The sequence below is a fragment of the Rhopilema esculentum genome, chromosome 19, assembly GCF_057945365.1.
Source record: "Rhopilema esculentum isolate cy_ngs chromosome 19, ASM5794536v1, whole genome shotgun sequence".
Taxonomy (NCBI): domain Eukaryota; kingdom Metazoa; phylum Cnidaria; class Scyphozoa; order Rhizostomeae; family Rhizostomatidae; genus Rhopilema; species Rhopilema esculentum.
In genome coordinates this window covers 6,825,649-6,844,036 of record NC_142833.1, presented here as the reverse complement: position 1 = coordinate 6,844,036, position 18,388 = coordinate 6,825,649, and the positions used below count along the sequence as shown (strand labels likewise).

The window sequence follows — 18,388 nt, the reverse complement described above, 5'->3', positions numbered from 1 at the left end:
CATAAGGGTCATTAAGATAAATGAAAAAGAATCCGTATTAGCTACAAGCTACAACACATTCGTAAAATTGATCGAAGAGCCACAATTTCTAGACTTATTACTTAAAATTTGGTCTTGTGGGAAACTGGATAGAATGGACCTAGCCCCCCTCCCCGAGAGATAGGAAAGGTTTAACCTAAGATTTTAGGAATATTACGTTGAGTCCACTCAAAAGCAGCGGTAGTGTTTTAGTAAATATAATAAACATTGTAGATTTTTATTTTTCGCTATTTTGTTTAATGTGTATTTTCATGGCGGCCCAAAATTCCAGTAGTGGTTTCCCTCCACAGCTAAGGGTGTTTTAGAGACAAATGTAAACAAACCATGCAAGATTGGAGGGATCTGATTGATTATTAGATTTGATAAACAAAGCATCTGATTGGACAAAAACGAAATTTCGCTATGCTCACGGTGCCGGAAAACTGCAGTCAGGTGACCTAAATCATGCACAGAACGCTCAAAACGAAGTCATCTCTGAGCAACAAAGTAACAACGAAATTCACGCCAACGTAAAAAGACCTTTCATTCTCTCTTCAGAATCGTCTGCTCCTTTTACAGACGAAGTCCGAAGATTTTGTCAAAAAAAATTAGGCAAAGTTAGCTTTAATAATTCGTTCTTTGAAACAAAATGACGCTGAAATAGCGAAAAAAGCTGACAAGGATGCCAATTTTACGTGGAATGACGAAGATACTGCATTTTTAACACGAGTAGTTATCGCCTACTAGGCAGTCAATATGGCGAAAGGTCTTGAATGGGATACAGTGAAAACTAAATAGGATGAAATAGCCAATCGCTATCGAGCAAGATACGATGTGGTTAAAATCTATCCGGATAAAACTGTTTACACTGTACCACATAGCTATCCGAACTAATTTAATCTACTTTCCTAGGTGAGCTAATTTTGTTCGGATAGCCGCTCTCAAATTCGTACGGATAGCGTGAGTCTAGTGTAAACGCGACGCCTATCTGAACTAATTATGATGCGGATAAAATTTATCCGGCACAGTGTAAACGGGGTCTTAGTAGCCGCGAAAGGGCTCAAAAAGATTTAAAAAATCACGTTACATTACAATAAATGAAAGAAAAAGCCCTGGTAGAAAAAAAGAGCAGAAATATATAATTTTTGGAAAAACGCTTTCAACAAAAACATGATATCAAATTACCGGAGTCTAAAAAGCTTCAGATATGTTATATTTAATTTTTTTGCCTATTAAATGTATTATATCTCTATGAAGCTGTTTTATTCCTGAATATCTTTGCGAAATATAAAAATGTAATTCAATAAATCTAAAATTTTACAGCTCGTGCTATTTCGTGCCTAAGTCAAATTTCTTCCAACTATGGGACCCTCGAGGAATCTATTCAAATGGTCTTCAGGAGTCTTTTGACGACCTTTGCAAACACGGCACACTTTGAAACTCGTGCAGCCCTTCAAGGTCCTGTGCACCAAATGGTATCTCATAAGCGTACCAGCGCAACTGATCACAGAAATAGTGGTCACTGTCAGAAAGCTGATCACTGTCAGAAAGACGTTTTCAAGCACTCAGCGATACTACTAAACCTTAGACACTCTATTTCTTATTGCAAATGATTCTTCTAACCAGACAAACTTCGTTGATGAATGTTGAGCCCATTGATGGACAAAGAAAGTATATCGAGAGTCACCGAACAGAAGACAGAAGAAAATGAAAAGGACTAACAAATCATAATTGCCATTCAATATACTCTACATACTAGATAACCTTCTAAATTCTTCTTCTAGTGCCGATTTGTAGGCATTAAATCCTCCCTCTATCGTCTTAACAGTCCTATTACCGACAAGCCAGACTTCCCTTGCTATCATTTGAATCAGTTGCTCATTGTGAGAGACCAAGATGACACCACCCTAGCGAAATCATATGAAATCATATTAGCCATGGTAACATGTTAGACAAATGGGAGAAGTAAGGGTATAGATTTACTTACAAAATTACAAACTTGCTTCTCTTCACAACTTGCCAGGTTATCAAATACCGTGCTCTTACCGCTATGGTGGCAAGATAATCGAGATTTCTGAATCTGCATAAAAAGATTCTGAATCTGTCTGAATCTGAATCTGAATCTGAATCTGTCTGAATCTGAATCTGTCATCATTCTAGCTAACGTCAGACAGATTCGTACCAATACCTCTTTCATTTCAAACATTTGAATACTTTCTTTGCATCATTTGCATAGATTTTACGATTTTGACAGCTCTTACTTTCTATCCCTCTGTGGTGAAATCATTATTAATACAAAACATTTGCTTGGATTTTGAAGCTGTAATAAAAAATGTAATACAAAATGGTATATGGTTACAAAGCTTTAGAAAATTTGCTATGGACCCTCACAAAAAAAGCAAGGATCTATTAGATCACCTTGAATTTATTAAGTGCTTTTCCAAGAGCTTCGACTGTCTCGATATCCAAGTGATTGGTGGGTTCATCAAGAATGAAGAAGTTTGGGCTGCAAAATAAATAATCTTCTTAGACTTATACCTAAATGATGCTGTACTATATCAAATGCATTAATTTCAACTTCAACTTTCATGGATACTTCAACTTTCATACAGAACCGGATTATGATTTTTTAATAACAGACCTGTCAATGATCATCAAAAGTAACATATCGTTGTCTAATGCACAGGAATTAACAATTTACATCTCGAACACACAATAAATGGCATTTGTAGAATTACATACAGAAATTTGCATCCTACAAAACTAGCAAAAAGTTCATTAAATCAAGGATTGCATCATGGACGATAGAGCACAAAAGATACATTTAATGTACCACAAAAGTTGTGTGAACATAATGCATAAAAATCTTCTACCTATTCATTGTCATGACAGCAAATGCTACTCTGCTTTTCTGTCCTCCAGATAAACTTGATATTGGCCTTAATGCCAGTTCACCTGATACACCGTAGCACCCAAGCTGATGTCTATATTCCAAGTCACTCTTGCCTGTGAAGAAAATATACTTCAGTTGAAGTGCGCCTTATATTCCAGCTCGTTTCATAGAAATGTCCATGTTGGTTACTTAGTGTCTCAAATGGATCTTAAAATAACTGCAAATGGAAATTTCAACAAATCAATGAAAGCAGTATTATATTAATAGCATGAAAGCTTGAGATGCATGATTCATATACCAGGCAGCGTCCGGAAACGTTTTGAAAACTTTCATTGAGGACGATTCTGTCACATGGACAAGAACGTTACTGAAATCGCTTTGTGCTAACTACAGTAAGCAGAAAACAAATATTACCGGGAAACCTATCTCTGAATAAGTCAAGACTTGACAGTTGCATGTTCAGCGAGTCAACGTGATGCTGACTGAAATAGCCAATACGAAGATTCCTGAAGACAAAGATGAGTGAATAGGTGTTACTGGGAACAATCTCTTGTGAATCAAACAGTTAGTATAATGAACTGATTAGTCCAAGGCATCTAGTACACACTGCCTTGTGAATAAACAAAACAACTGCAATAAAAGTAGATCTGAAGTTGGCAAGATATAGCCGAAACACAACATATTTAAGTACTTTTCATCCGAAACTCTTCAGAGTATAAAGTCAGATAATGACGTCGAGAGTAAGCTGAAAATGTATATCCACAATTGATAATTCCAATTTTGCGGTGAATTTTGTGTGAATTTTGAGTGGTTTAATACTTTGAGAGAATTCGTGGATTAATCAAATTCAGTAATTATCACAGCTACATTGAAAAGCTTAATGGGTCGAGCAAATGACATCCTCAAATTGACTTGAGTCTGATAAAAGGTCATTTTTTATTCTTCTCGCAGTTACAATTAAAGGGAAAAGGGCGGAGGAAAAACACACACCTGTGGGTTTGTCTTATGCCGCCAACTGGCTCTAGTTCCCCGAGTAGAATCTTCAGAAGAGTCGTTTTTCCAGAGCCATTTTCCCCAACAACCGCTATTCTCGAGTCCATCACTGCTGATATATCCAGATTCTCAAATATTTTGTTTTTATCATCATAGCTAAATGACACCTAAAATGAGAAAAAGAGCATCTACTAGTAAGATATTGATTATTACACAAAAAGTTCAATAAAGGCGCAGAACATACCTTATGCAGTGTGTGAAAGTCCATAAACTCCTCCGTGTAGGCTATCTTAAAGACACAAACATGAAATTGGAAACATAGTGCGGTATGCTGAAATATATTATCAGTCCGACATTCGTTGCGCAAGAGCCTTTAAATTTAAGCAAACGATTTCAAAGGAAACTTTTGCACCACGCTTTGTAAACACAATGAAGAAGGGTCTCTAGACATAAAAAGCAAATCCCATTGCAAAATAGTGCCTGGTCAAATATGGCAAACGAAATCTACCTCATCAAATCGTAACACTGTTGAATTGAGTTTATCACAGTCTGGTAGCTTCAAGACAACTTCTGGCTCTATTTCGACAGGCTTCAGATCTGGCCTAAATAAAAGATATATAAAAATCAAAACTTTATAACCAAATAAGTTACAACAAAATTTGAAGATAGCAAGGAAGCACAGGGACAGACCATACCAAAGTACTTCTCGTCCGACATACCTATAGTATAAACGTAGGATAATAACGAAAGGTACCGAAGCGGATCGAAAGTAACGTGAGAGAAAGGGAAGCGCGTTTGATTGGTTCTTTTGTTTTCTACCAATCAGCGATCACTGACTCAAGAGAGAAAACAAACTCTTTCTGTCTACACATCTGGGGATCCATTGTTTTGATGCAGACAGACTCCAAAGAAACTGAATGAAAAGACGGCCTTGCTTGCCCAAGCTTTGAATGATATGTTTTTCAGTGCTATCTTAAAACTTCATACTTATATAAGTAACTTCATAAACTCGCTATTGAAATTTCTTCCTTAATCATTAATGTTATTATAAACTACAATTTACCTAAAAAGCTACGGCAAAGAAAACCTACAATCTCTATACTTAATGTAAGTAAAAATCGTTTGAAATATATCAAGAAAGCAAAAAAAACTTATGCAAGGACAAAACGTTCAGTTGCTAGATCCAAATATAATCATTTGTAGTAGCAAACATCCAGGAGCATTTTTCAGTTATGAATCTAAAAGAAACAACAATTTAACACAAACATTTATAAGCTATTCATCAAAGTTTACCAACTTTGTAGAAAACTATATCGTATAATACCTACAATTTTTCAAGAATCTTTATTTTGCTTTGTGCCTGAGCTGCTCTGTTGGCATTAACTCTCCATCGGTCAACGAAGGCCTAAGGAAAACATGAAATGTTTCATACAACCTGAGATGCTAAAAGTTTAGATCGAAAGTACTTATATTAAACAGATACTGAATCTTATCGTTTGATAATAACAGACTCGTTTCCTCCCAAATTTAAAGCTATAAGAAGCTCCAGATTAGCTGAATGCGTGTACGGAAAGATATATGAACTATATAGGCTATGTAAAGAAATACAAACTGTTTTAGATTCATAGTTAAACTATCCAATTAAGAAAACAATCACACACTGATACTGTTTAAAATACCCAACCTGTAAATGATCTCTATATTGCTTCTGGGCTTCGTATTCCCTTTGCTGATTCCTCAACTTTTCTTCTTTTGTCTTTTCAAATACCTACAAAACAACAAGAATCCTCCATTTAAATGTGCTGGGTCTTAAATATAGTTTATGATCACAAATACAGTTTGAGTTTTCACATTTACGGGGTATATTCGTCCCGAGAGTTATGATTTCTGGAACAAAACTTGAGTTTCCGACTGTAAGGCCCCCTCAACACGTATACGGATATTTTTGGACCAAAAAATTCTACTTTACGTATAGGGCTCCTGTTCACACGTATTCGATGAATACGCTATCGTATCTGCAATTTATCGAATTTGCTTTCAAGAGCGGTAATTTTTGAATACGCTATTAATCCGAATTGTATTGTATCGTGTGGGTAGAGCCTAATGTATAAATAAGGCAATATGTTTCTTAAAATTGGCTTACAAAGGTAGCTAAATAAAATCCAATTCGTAGCAACATGATCAGATAAACCAGTATAAAGGGGATGAATTGAATACGCTACAATTTCGGACAAAATTGTTGAGACAAAATGAAATTTTTGCAATTTTCTACTTTATGTTACCCCTGTAAATTCGAACCCCCTCCTTTCCCCCCGAATCGATGTTGGATTTGTAGTTCCATCATCGCTACTTCAAAATCATGCACTCTACATTGAATTGGGGGAGGGAGCAAAGTCATTTTTTAAAGAAAAAGGAAAATATCAACTTTCCTTGAAAAGTCTCAGCTATTTTTGTCCGCGATTGTAGGTATACAGCAGTAACAGAAAGGTATATCACCATATGAGCCGTTTACTTTAAATACAAACTAAGGTACAGTCTTTGTATCACGTGGTAAAGAAGCAACGCGAATTATGGTACTAAAAGCCATTGAGTATGTGGCTCATTCTTGTAAGATTTTGTCACAAAAAAGGGGCTAAACATCATAGGCACCTCACATCATATGTTGTGTTCCCCATTCTAGGTTTCAATAAAGCTTCGCTTTCAAAGTAATATTTCAGTCTTGAGATTTAGATTTTCATATAAAGTGCAGGTTTGATGTAACGAATTTAATGAAAAACAGATGAAATGAACTGCTCATTTTAAACACCATTCGTTCAGCGATAATGAGAGCTAAAACTTTGGTTGGGGCATTGAAAATAGGAATATTTAATCTATTTACAAAACCTGCATTGAAGGTCATATTCAAATGTAAAGGATCAAATGAAAAGCAACCATATTTGAAAGTGCATTTGGTGCAGTAACTTTATTCATTCATAAGGACAAATAGAGTTCTAAAGTGTGATGTCATAAACAACCAAGTTAGAATTTTTAATTTTTGACCACAAAATAAAAAAAAACATGAAATGCCTTTTAGAATGAAAAATCAGTTAAATCTATTAGTAACCAGGTGAAATATGGTTTATGAAAGATTCGAAGTTTGATTACGGATCACTGTTATTTTGGCTTTGTTCATTGATTTATGAACAGAGACGAAATTACAGAAGCTTGATGGGGAATGAGCCTGAATAGCGACCAAATTACAGTACAGAGGTTTAATGGTGAAAGAGCTTGTGCTCATGTGGCCATATCGCAGCCAATATGTAACACCATTGACTGATTTGGCATATTTAGGGATATATTATAATGCTCAGGTTATGCTATTCAAATTCTGAAATTCTAAAAAAGAATCTGTGACATCATGACTTTAGAGCTCTAGTCTTTAACGAACATAATGTAACATAATCTAACAGTTCGCTAGTTGAATATATCACCTAATGCTTAAAACTGCGATTTTCTTTGTCCCACCTCAAACTTCTGAAGTTTTTAAGAAGATGGCCAAAGTTTTGAACTTACCGAATAATTTCCTTTATACGTATCCAGCGATTTCGAGTGAACTAGAACGATATCAGTAGCAACGCTGTCTAAAAACATACGATCGTGAGAAACGACCAGCAAAGTTGTAGGCCAGTTCTAAAATGGCAAGAGCACAGAAAATTAATAGCAATAATCGGAAACAAAGTTTACATTCTTTTATGATTACGTAATAATGTACTATACAGGGAATAATGTTTGTTTAGAAGCGCAGAGGAAGGCAAAATCAACTGTCTGTTTTTGCTTATCATGTCTTGAGCATCAAGACAAACAAAAGCCATAAACAAACAAAATTGTGGTTATATTATTTCTATGGGAACATTGAGATCATCACAGTTCCAAAAAGAGGCATAGAAATAAACAGAGATTATACAGAAGAAGTGTTTTGGTGGCATTACGACAAGGAATATGCTTATATCATTGTCAACAAATACCTGATCATGTGATTCTCAGCCAAAAGAACATCGTTACAAAACAACCGCACTAAACAGTCGTTCGTTTTTATGCAGTGTAATTCGCACAGTCATCGTAAGAAATTTTAAAGAAGCGAATATCAGTGGCGTAGCTTGGCCTTCCAGACAGGGGAGTGAAGGTTCATCAGTAGTTAAGTTTACCAACAAAGACATAGATGAAGAAACATTTAGGTGCTATATCACCTACTGATAGGCAATTTTCTGACAAACTAAGCATTCGGTGGACCAACTGAAGATTTACCGACCAACTCATTAACTATTGGGTGGTTTCACACACACCATCACCCCCCACCCCCACTAGCTACGCCCCTGGTGAATATACCTCAAGTAATAGATCACCTGCAAATAGTTTTCCAACCACAAAATTGCTTTCACGTCTAACATGTTTGTGGGTTCTACAATGCAAAGATACAACGCGTCGTTCCATTAAGAGCGATAATGCATTATATCACGCGCTGTAATAACATATAGAGGTTACAAAATCCCAAATAGTGCAAAATACAGTATTAAAAAACTTTAAGGTATGAAATCACTGGATTATTATATAACATTTTAGCGTCTTTGTATCTATTTAAAAAGGCTATCTTTTTTATGACTGAAGAATTCTAGGACTTTGAATTATCTGGTTCATCTTATTTTGCTTTATAGTTAAAATAATCTACAATCTGATGAAAAGGATGTATCTATTGTACGATTTCATACCAACTAAGGGATTTTACCACCATTTTTGTGCATAAAGATAAGAGTCTTCAAATTGTAATTTAAATAGCTATGGGAACAATTGAAAGTTATGAGAATCTTGCGATAATGCCTTCTATATGCTGGACAAGTACTGTCAATTTCTAACACGCAACTCTCATCATGAAAATTTGACACCTTTGGAATTTTTCTAGATATTCTACAGCTTAGTGGCAGTAATCACACTTTAAGTATAAGGCAGCAACGAAAACAAAATTGGCTTTATCAGAGAGAAATTATCCTGTTGTTCTTCTTTGCTTTAGAAAGAAAAAAAATTCAACAAACCGTCTAGTAACAGCAGATCCGGTTTACTGAAAAGAGCCCTTGCTAAAGCCAATCTCATTCGCCAGCCACCAGAAAATTCTCTAAAGGAATATATCAGTGAATTCGTTAATATGAAAAATTGCAACTTTTAATTTGCATACAAACAGGTGAAATTGCCTTTATCCTAAAGGATTCCTTGCAACTGCCTAACTATAATGAAGTGCCTCCCTAATTTTCCTTAGCAACCAAAACAAGTGAGCCTTCCTTTAAAAAACCCCCTAATTAATCGCATCTTTAAAGTAACTTGCCTTTAAAACTGTACCATATTATTTCGACTCCTTTGCTTAGCTGGCAACAGCTACTCAGGGGCACGGGGTCCTCTATGTACATATCTATGTGACGTTAACTGTATAGCTTATAATCATTTTTACATTTGCTTATCGCTGTTTTCTTATTGTATTAGCTGTTTTCCTGTAATCTGAGATTTTGAGTTAACTTAGTATAGTATCTGTGTTGGCAATGGGCCACTTCAGCCTTCAAGCCTTATTATAACAAAATATAATTCCAGGACACAAACTATGAACGAACAATGAGCAAAACATATAAACATTAAAATAACACTAACCTTGTGAACATTTTTTGCATCTCCGCATTAAATCCTAGCCCAGATAGAATAACAGATGCCCTGGCAAAATGAAAACAGTGACAAGTTATATACAACCTTATCCAGAGTTTCGCAACTTAGGTCCCCATTCAGTCTACCCTGATGTCGTCTACCCCATTCAGTCTATTCAGTTTATTAATGACGAGCCCTAATTCGGGACGAAGCTAGTCTCCAGCCAACTGTAACAAGAGTTATTGGGTTTCATACTTTTCCCTATTAGCCATGATCATCTTGAAAGAACATTTCTAGCGAAAATCAAGCTATTCTACATACCGTGAAGGAGCCTTATCAGCTTCAATATCTGCAAGCTTTGCGTAAACCTATACACAAGAAAGAACAATACAAATTAATATAACGTCATGCAGAGATCATGAACAAGTAGCTCATACGTTTCTCGCTTTCTGCTACAATCTAGAGAAAATATGTAGTAAGCTTGTTTTCCTGTGGCCGTCATCTTCAACAAAATTTCTTCGTTAGATTTGATTATAGTTGGAATCTTTTTAGCTAAAGAGCTGTTTGTACACGATAATAGTACGTAAAGGCTTTCATCTACCACGAGAACGCAATTTTATTTCTGTCAAACTGCTGGATTTGGGCTGGATTGATGCTGGATTGGTGCTGGATTAGTGCTGGATTTATCATGGATTTGTTCTGGATGTTTGCTAGATTTTTGTTAGATTTGTGCTTGTGCTAAATTGTGCTGGATTTGTGCAAGATTTTTGCTGGGCTGGTGCTAAATTTTTGTTAGATTTGTGCTTGTGCTAAATTGTGCTGGATTTGTGCAGGATTTTTGCTGGGCTGGTGCTAAATTTTTGTTAGATGGAGTGCTTGGGTTTGAAGTTGAAATAAAAAACAATGAAAACAGCTGAACTTCTTTACTGAAATTCTACTAATATGTGCCCCCCTCCCTTTCCTAAAGGCAATGCATCTTACATGAGCAACCCGCTCCTTCATTTAAGGGAATGGGGCTTTGTATCTTGCTTTATGCCTGAGACTATAACGGTATGTATGCACCACATGTATTGAAGCTGATACTCTTTTGTGCAAACCCGTGAAAGCTTACCTCAGACAGCCTTTGACTACATGAACTGTCATGTTTTCTACAAGAAAAAAACCAAACTCAGTCAGATACATTCAATAAACAAGCATTTAGCTCGAAACTCGGGAGAAACGCAATCATCTGAAACCGAGATTTTTGCAATAACGCAAAACTAAAGACCATGCTAAACTTGATGTATAAATGACTCTAAGAAATGGCAACGAGAAAGCAGGGAAATAAGCAAAAAGGAAAGTCAGGGTACATTTACAATTATCCGTTGCTACAGCAGTAACATCGCAACACATTCAAAAATAAGACACGATTTGTGCTACAGTCTAGTTTAGAAGATCTTTTTCAAGGTTCTGTTTTCTTAAACTATGCCCAACAAAAGCCATCTTCCTGCTGTTAATTGATGCCAGGAGTTTTGGTTTACAAGTCATTTTGTTGAAATCCATTCATTAGTCTATTTTTCAGTCCAGCTTATCCTTAAAGGTCTACGGTAACACCATAACTCAAAACTATTAATCCTCGTTTTATCAGCTTTTTTTAGGACAAACGGCATCAAAACATATTTCATATTTGATTCTCTTAAAGAGGGTTGCCCTTCAGCATAAGCTGGTTTTTAAGGGGCCCTCCACTAAAACATTAATTACAATCTTTTGAAATAACATTAAAAAGCTGCTAATTGAATAAAATTATAAAACTTAACTAGCAATGTTTAAAATTCCCGTTCAACGAGATGATATATGAGCTCAAAATTATTAGAAAAAGACCACCATTTCTAAAATGTATGTATTAAAACAATAAAGGATAGAGGCCTGTTTGACTCAGCTTTTCACGGTTCTTTCACCTCTATAAGAAAAACAACTCTGGGCATTATTCGACTTTTACTTGGGTAACCTGAAGTCGGTACCTGTATAACGATGACAGTAAAATGAGCATTGCGAAATCTGTTTGAGAATGTCACATAGATATTGTGGAGCCTGCTCAATTAGGGACTTGAAAACTATCAAGCCGGGAATAGCAGAAACATAACGTGTTTTACTAAGTTCACTAATTGTTCAAGCTTTTCCCTCAAACTCTGACGGCTACTCGTTCTCTGCAAAACATTATATATATATTCCGCTTTTCTTAAAGAGCAAGATTCTTCTGCTTGCATGTTTAAAGCACTTACTCCTTATTCAAATCAGCGGTCAAGGCTTTTTCTTCTTCAATAAGCTGTGTTCTAACTGTGTCACATTCTAAAACACTGTCAACTGCCACAGTGTCGTCACCAACAACCTGAAATAAAGTAAATTGTTGTGTACTATATAAGATTCTAGCTGGTGGAACGTACGCAAAGTTCTTTGTATTGTAGCTTAAACAATGCAGACAGTTGTTCACACATAGCCTTAAGGTTAAAGCGAAAGACAATGCTATCAACCAGGCATACTATGCTACATCCAGATAACAATTTATCCAATGATTTGTGGAAGAAAATAACATTTAAAATGAGTTACTCTACATCATGAATCTGTGTATTTTCAGAAACGAGTGTATGTTTGCCTGTATCTACTGCAAAGAAAATTTCATTCGGCATGCAGAGTACTTAAATCAACCATTGGAGGTATCTTTTAGGTATTTGCATCCCATATAGCGATTTTTTTACCAACTAAATCCAGCTGTACAGGATTGTACGTGACGGACTTCACGGTCTCTTAGCTCGCAGTTGAAGGATATCCATTCAAGTATTGATGATTTACAAATATTTTGTGACCTTCTCTTTCCAGTAATGTGAAGTTGCCATTAAAATCTGTGTACGTTGCATCATTGTACACGACGGTGCACTTTTGTAGAGCCCCCCTTACCCTTTAAACGTATGCTACTGCAGGTTCCCCATTATCACAAACTGATATGCAATTTCTGATCAGCAAAACGATTCTCAAACAAAATAGTTGTCCTTAAGGCTGAAATACACTATGCATTTAAATGGATTCGATTAAATGAACGGTCCATTTAAATGAAAAAATGTCTCCGTTCACACTTATCCATTAAATTGAATAAGTTTTTAAAGCTCCCCCTCATTTCATCATGGACTCTGATGAGGAATGTGCTGTTGCTGCTGCTATGATTGCATTTTTGTTATTAAAAACGAAAACGGGCTTTTATAAGAATTTAAGAAAGTAGCGTGATCAAAAAATAACCTGGCTGATGGAGTGAAGCCCTGGAAGTGCAGTGCATGCCATCAAGACAATAGGTTCGAAAGAGGGTTAGAAAATACAACAGAAAAAAGTTGTTTAAAAGGAAGTTTCACTTTGTCGAAACAGCTATTTTGACATCCAATTTTGCGCTTACACTGTTCATTTTCCAGCAATCCATTTAATCGAATCAATTTAAATGCATAGTGTATTTCAGCCTTAAGTTAGCAAATTTCTGAGCATAAACTGAAAAAATTACTTCTTGTTCCACATGCAAAACACTGATGTGTGAGGGAATGTGCAGCTCTCGTCTAAAAAAGAATTCAATAAAAAAATTTCAATTTTAGCTTGCTAACTATATGGAATTAATGAAACTGATTCAAATGACGGGTGGCGAAGAAATAAATTCAAATGCTTCTTTAAACCTTGAGATTGCTCGCAGGAGTGTTGTCTTCCCGAGCCCATTTCTCCCTACAAGACCATATCGCCTTCCGAATGCCAGCAATAGGTTTGAATTGGACAACAATACCCTAAAAAGAGAAGGTAACACAAACAATGATCATTATTAACAGATAAACACGATATTTTTGCATTACAAAATTTTGTTTATTATCAACAGATTTTGCTATGAAATGAATGCCTAATAGACACATCAGGGAAATCTTTTTTAATCCATCTTTAAATTGCTCGGATCTTTATCTAGCATATAATATCTCTGGAATAATATTCTGCTTAAATATTAAATTGAAAATATTAAAAATAAGATGCCAACGAACTTACTTGCTACCATATGAAAGATCAAAATTTTCAATCCTTATATCAGTTACTCTTCCAATGGCTTCCATTTTCATACTTTTCTTTTGAATAACCTGGTTTGTTGATGCACCTTCCATCATGCTGAAAGGCAATATAACATCGTACATGATATTCTCAAAAGACCATGTGATAATTGCCATGATTCTATTAAAATGTTTTTTCTACTACAGTATAATCCGGTTATAACGTACTTTAAGGGACCAGCGTATTAGGTATGTTATATCCGCAGTACCTTGCAACCAGGGTAAGTAAAAATTGACTAAAACCAAGCATATCTTTTGCCGGGACCAAGCACACCAGTATGTTATATCAGAAAGTACGTAACAGCCGAGTATGTTATAACAGGATTCTACTGTATATCTTTAGTTTATCTATTGAGAGAGCCCCTTCTTAAGAAAGCCCCTCCATACAAATATCAATTTTCTGTATTCATTTATAGCGATTCTCTGTGTTTCATCTTTTTGTATTCTTGTTAATCTTAGTCCCTTGTTCTATATTGAATGATGTTTGCATGTATTAAATTAAATGAAAAAATTAAAATATAGTAAACATAGTTCTAGCTGTGTAATTTTGTAGGAATTTTACTATTTTTTCTTTTGAACTTCTATTTGAGCATTGTCTACTTTATCAGCTGATTTGTAATCTTGCAAAAATGGCTCAGGGTAAAGTTTCTGAGCAATAAAACATTTTATCGTTGGCAACTTAAGTTGGCCAGGCAGTCAATTAGTTGAGAATAATTTCAACTCCTTGTTAATATAGCATTTTATTATAACAATTCTTTTTCAGAGTTTTTAAACTTTTTGGTATCAACTCTTTACGCAGATTACTAAACTTGTAAGAAATAAGTGTAAAGTATAGATTATTGAGTTCAAAACCACACCTCAGTTATTAACAAGCCATAAGAAGATGAAACAAATTAAAGATAGACAACAGCATTATGCAAAAAAATCAGAGCTACAGCATTAGCAAAATAAATAACTTATATAAAATGTTGTCCTTTTATAGAAGTACCATGTCACAACAACAGATTTTCTCACCTGTCAGAATTTGTTTTATTTGCTGACTTGGTGTCTTTAACAACTTGCTTTTCTTGCTTGATTTTAATTTTTGCTTCTGCCTTTTCTAGTTTCTTTGCATCAACAGTTCTCTGATATTAAAAAATGTATACAATAAAAACCAATAAAAAATGAGCTATCAAGCAGACTAGATTTTGCAGGAATCTAAGTTTCAAGATTTGCTAAACACAAGTTTATCATAAAAACCTAATTTAAAATAATTGCATTGCAACTTATCTTAAAATGTGTTTCTACCATGAAACCTGTATAGAAACTGTATTTTGCAATATGGTTCTTTTGAAAATAGGTTGTGCAGTTTGTCTGTACATATTATGCAATTGATCTATATAGAAAAGCATTTGATCATAGATGGGAAGATTCTGCATTCGGAAGACATCTGAAAGACTTGCATTACCGTAGTACAGTTGATAGCAAAATTTTGATAGAAATAGCAATATTACAATGCCCATTTTGCAATTTTCTGTTGGTGCAAAAAAACTGGTTTTAGAAAAGCCCAAACTTTCAGAATTTACTAGTAGATTCTTGTCTAACATCCTATTTGCTTTCGCAAAGCCTATTTTAAATAATTTCCATTGTAAAATAACTTTTACTTCAGCAGGTGTCCACTAAGGTCTCTGAAACCAACTGGTGTGTCACAGCAAACTATTTCAAATTTTGAAAAAACACACAGGTTGACAAAAAAGAAAATAATCAATGTAGGCTTCTTATTCTGTTCTCTCTCTTTTCAACCATCTGCCAGTCAACTTTTATTCTGTTTTGAGGTTGATAAAGTACCTTAGTCAATTACATTCCTAAAGAATGAACAGATTTGCAATTTACTACAAAATTCTTACCAGAGCATTATCTTCCACTTCTTTGTTCCAGATGCTTTTATGTTTTATTTCTTTTGGAGCTACAAAGAAAACATCAAAATAAAAGTTTTGAAAGAAAAAAAATATCTTGCTCTAATTTAAAAAAAGAACTAATCTAAGATTTTTTCTATTAAAATTGAAAGCAAATTCAATATTTTTGCAAAAAAATAAAGCTTAATACGCATTAATAATGATATACCATGAAATTTACAAACATACCAGATTCCTCAACCATTTTTCCTATATGCACTGGGGCATTCAACTTTGTTACCAATTTGTCATCCTTTTCACCAGTACTAGAATTAGAATCATAAAGAACAATGCTATTTGTAACTTACATATTACCAAATTTAAGATCCATTTAATGAACAAATTTTTCTTGGCAAAACAAAAAAAAACAATCAGGAAAAAGAACATAATATTTCCTTTTTCTGAAATGTGGCACAAGAGGGGAGACCTATTTAATATCTGAAAGATTTATCTGACAAATTAAGAGTATAAAATGTCAAATATGTGAAAAAAAATATGCATCAAGGTGCAGCACGAAAATGACTTGGTAAGATTAATTGCATTTTGATATATTTCTTGTTACAACATTTTAGGATCATCTGTCGTGAACATTTAGTAAATCAGTTGTGGAACGATAACTGCTGACATTGTGCAGTCGAAAGTATTTTAAAGGGCAAGCAAGATCGCCTTTAAGAATGTCTTCTTGTGCTATCTGTGAAGGCATATGGTTCATAGATGTTGAGGCAGGAGCACTTCTTGATAACCTATCAGCAACATGTATGTCTCTTTGTAACAGGTCGCTAGCTGAATCACTGTTTGCAGTGCCTGATAAAATACGAGTTTTGTTAAATGGGGTCTTCAAAAAGTCTCGCCTCTTATTTGCAAGTGTCTTTTTAATTGTTAATAATTTCATACAAACAAGACTTAACAACTTTTATAGTAGACACTACATAACCATATAGCATAGGTTAATTTTGCATATTGATAAATTTTGCAAAACATGCTTAATTTATTACGTTTTACTAACCCTTTTATTATATGATAAAGACCACTGCAGATGTCATCTAAACTTTGAATATCATCATTATCTGGTATGACTTCTTGTAGGATGTGGCCCACTGCATCATTCAGCTCATCAGAGGACTCAAAGTCTTCAGCACTACTATTAACAACATCTGGGTAAAAGGTAATAAATATGCAACAGAACTGGTCATTCATCATTTCAAAAGGGTAATTATACACATTTATAGGTATTTTTCATTTGTTTTGGCTCAATCAAAAAGACATCTGTTTGGGCAAAGTGCCAGTTTGCAGGAGAAAGCTCATTCATATGCAACAATGTTTTAACATGCCTCACCTGTGGGTCCAGAAGAAAATCTGGCTGAAACAAGAAGAGTACTAGGGGCTACACCCCTAGGAAAGATCCTTAAGACCACATCTTTTAAGGCTGGCAAAGAGGGCTTTTATAGAGACTACTTGGTAACACACTCTGGATATTTTCCTTACTTAATCTGTAGATTGGATATTTCCTTGTGTTAAAATAAAAGTTGCAATTCTAAATAAGCTGAATTGAAGAATAGACCTACAAAATTGTCCTAAATTTTCTCTTCATAAATGTGGCTGTGGCCCATACTGGAAAGTTTGAAATTGGTATGCCACATATGTATGCCATAGATAATCAGTGATGTGCCAACTTGCACCGGTACTCCACTCCGCCCACTCTGTCAAATGTTAACTATAGACCAACATGTTGAATGTACACTAAATTACATCAGTTTTGTGCCAAGAGTACACCAAACGCCAGCCTTATAGCCAAAGTACGCAAGCATACCAAAATTACAGATAAGTAGATTTTAGTCTGGGTTGTGGCAAGCTTTTTAAAAAGTTCTACAAGGCTATGGCTTGGTAACTTCTGGAATACAGACTAGAATTGATGAAATCTTGATTTAATCATAAAAATGGTGATTAATTGAAAAAGATAACTATAGGACTTAGCCATTTTTGAAAGGTTCGACCTCAGCAAATCTCAAGGGTCTTGGCACAACTATTTTCCAGGACCCCGTTTTTGCTGTCGCTGTCGGAATTTTTTCTCCCTGTGCACCTGCACGGGACAGCCATAATATGTTTTATTTCCAAGTGATGTGATCGTCACACTGGTCTAGGTAGGCCTAGCCTTGGGTATTGGTTATTCATATAAGAAGCCTTGGGTATGAAGCCTTTTTTATTTATTATTCCTGTTTCGTTATCCTAAAAACTTACCGACAACGTATTGGAGCAAATCTGTGTCAATATCAGGAACAGACTTCTGGACGAATATAGTAAGCTGCGTTTCTAGGTCTGCAGCCATTTTAAACAATCATCCAATAACCAGTTTTGATTATTCCGGATTTTTCTCTTTTCTTCTGAAGAAATTGTTGATAAGACAAAAACTTTCTTCCTCCCAATGTTGAATTTACGACCAATCCCAATTCTAGTATATCTTTGTCGGGCTGAAGACGAATGGCATGCTAATGAAGCAAAATTATATTCTTCCTTTAAAAAAATTAAGTGTCTTCAGCAACTCCAAATATTGAAACGTTCTTACAACCAAAATCCCTCTGACGATTAAATGAACATATGGTTAGGCCATCGAGCCTCGTTCACGACGGAGAGGCCAAGAATTTTTTTCAATCGACAACTTCCGGAAGACTTATTCATTAGAGCTTGGACATAATCCTTATAGGAGAGGATACATTAATAATCAAATACAATGTGCTATTTAGAAAAAACAAGAACTTAAAGGTTAAATAAAATGCAAAGGGTTAGGA

The 18,388-nt window shown here is 35.0% G+C and overlaps 1 protein-coding gene across 1 annotated transcript; it reads right to left on the bottom strand.

Moving 5' to 3' along the window:
* Positions 1 to 1,736: 1,736 nt before the first annotated feature.
* On the bottom strand, positions 1,737 to 18,223 carry LOC135688323 (ATP-binding cassette sub-family F member 3). Its single transcript, XM_065205136.2, has 23 exons — positions 17,841 to 18,223; positions 16,609 to 16,756; positions 15,792 to 15,868; positions 15,555 to 15,613; positions 14,683 to 14,792; positions 13,610 to 13,726; positions 13,255 to 13,359; positions 13,089 to 13,140; positions 11,827 to 11,933; positions 10,677 to 10,713; positions 9,887 to 9,933; positions 9,575 to 9,634; positions 8,971 to 9,050; positions 8,287 to 8,342; positions 7,457 to 7,573; positions 5,589 to 5,672; positions 5,233 to 5,309; positions 4,413 to 4,506; positions 3,902 to 4,071; positions 3,326 to 3,417; positions 2,892 to 3,024; positions 2,437 to 2,524; positions 1,737 to 1,925 (listed from the first exon to the last, which is right to left on the bottom strand). The coding sequence occupies exons 1-23, from the start codon at positions 17,926 to 17,928 to the stop codon at positions 1,767 to 1,769; spliced, it is 2,157 nt and encodes a 718-aa protein (XP_065061208.2). The 5' UTR covers positions 17,929 to 18,223; the 3' UTR covers positions 1,737 to 1,766.
* Positions 18,224 to 18,388: the final 165 nt, after the last annotated feature.

Coding starts and splice junctions, on each gene's coding strand:
- LOC135688323 (XM_065205136.2), bottom strand. CDS start 17,928: ATGGCTGCAGACCTAGAAACGCAGCTTACTATATTCGTCCAGAAGTCT. Junction 4,507..5,232: donor ATAAAGATTCTTGAAAAATT/GTAGGTATTATA, acceptor TCTTTTATTTAG/GCCAGATCTGAAGCCTGTCG. Junction 2,525..2,891: donor GCTGTCATGACAATGAATAG/GTAGAAGATTTT, acceptor TTTATTTTGCAG/CCCAAACTTCTTCATTCTTG.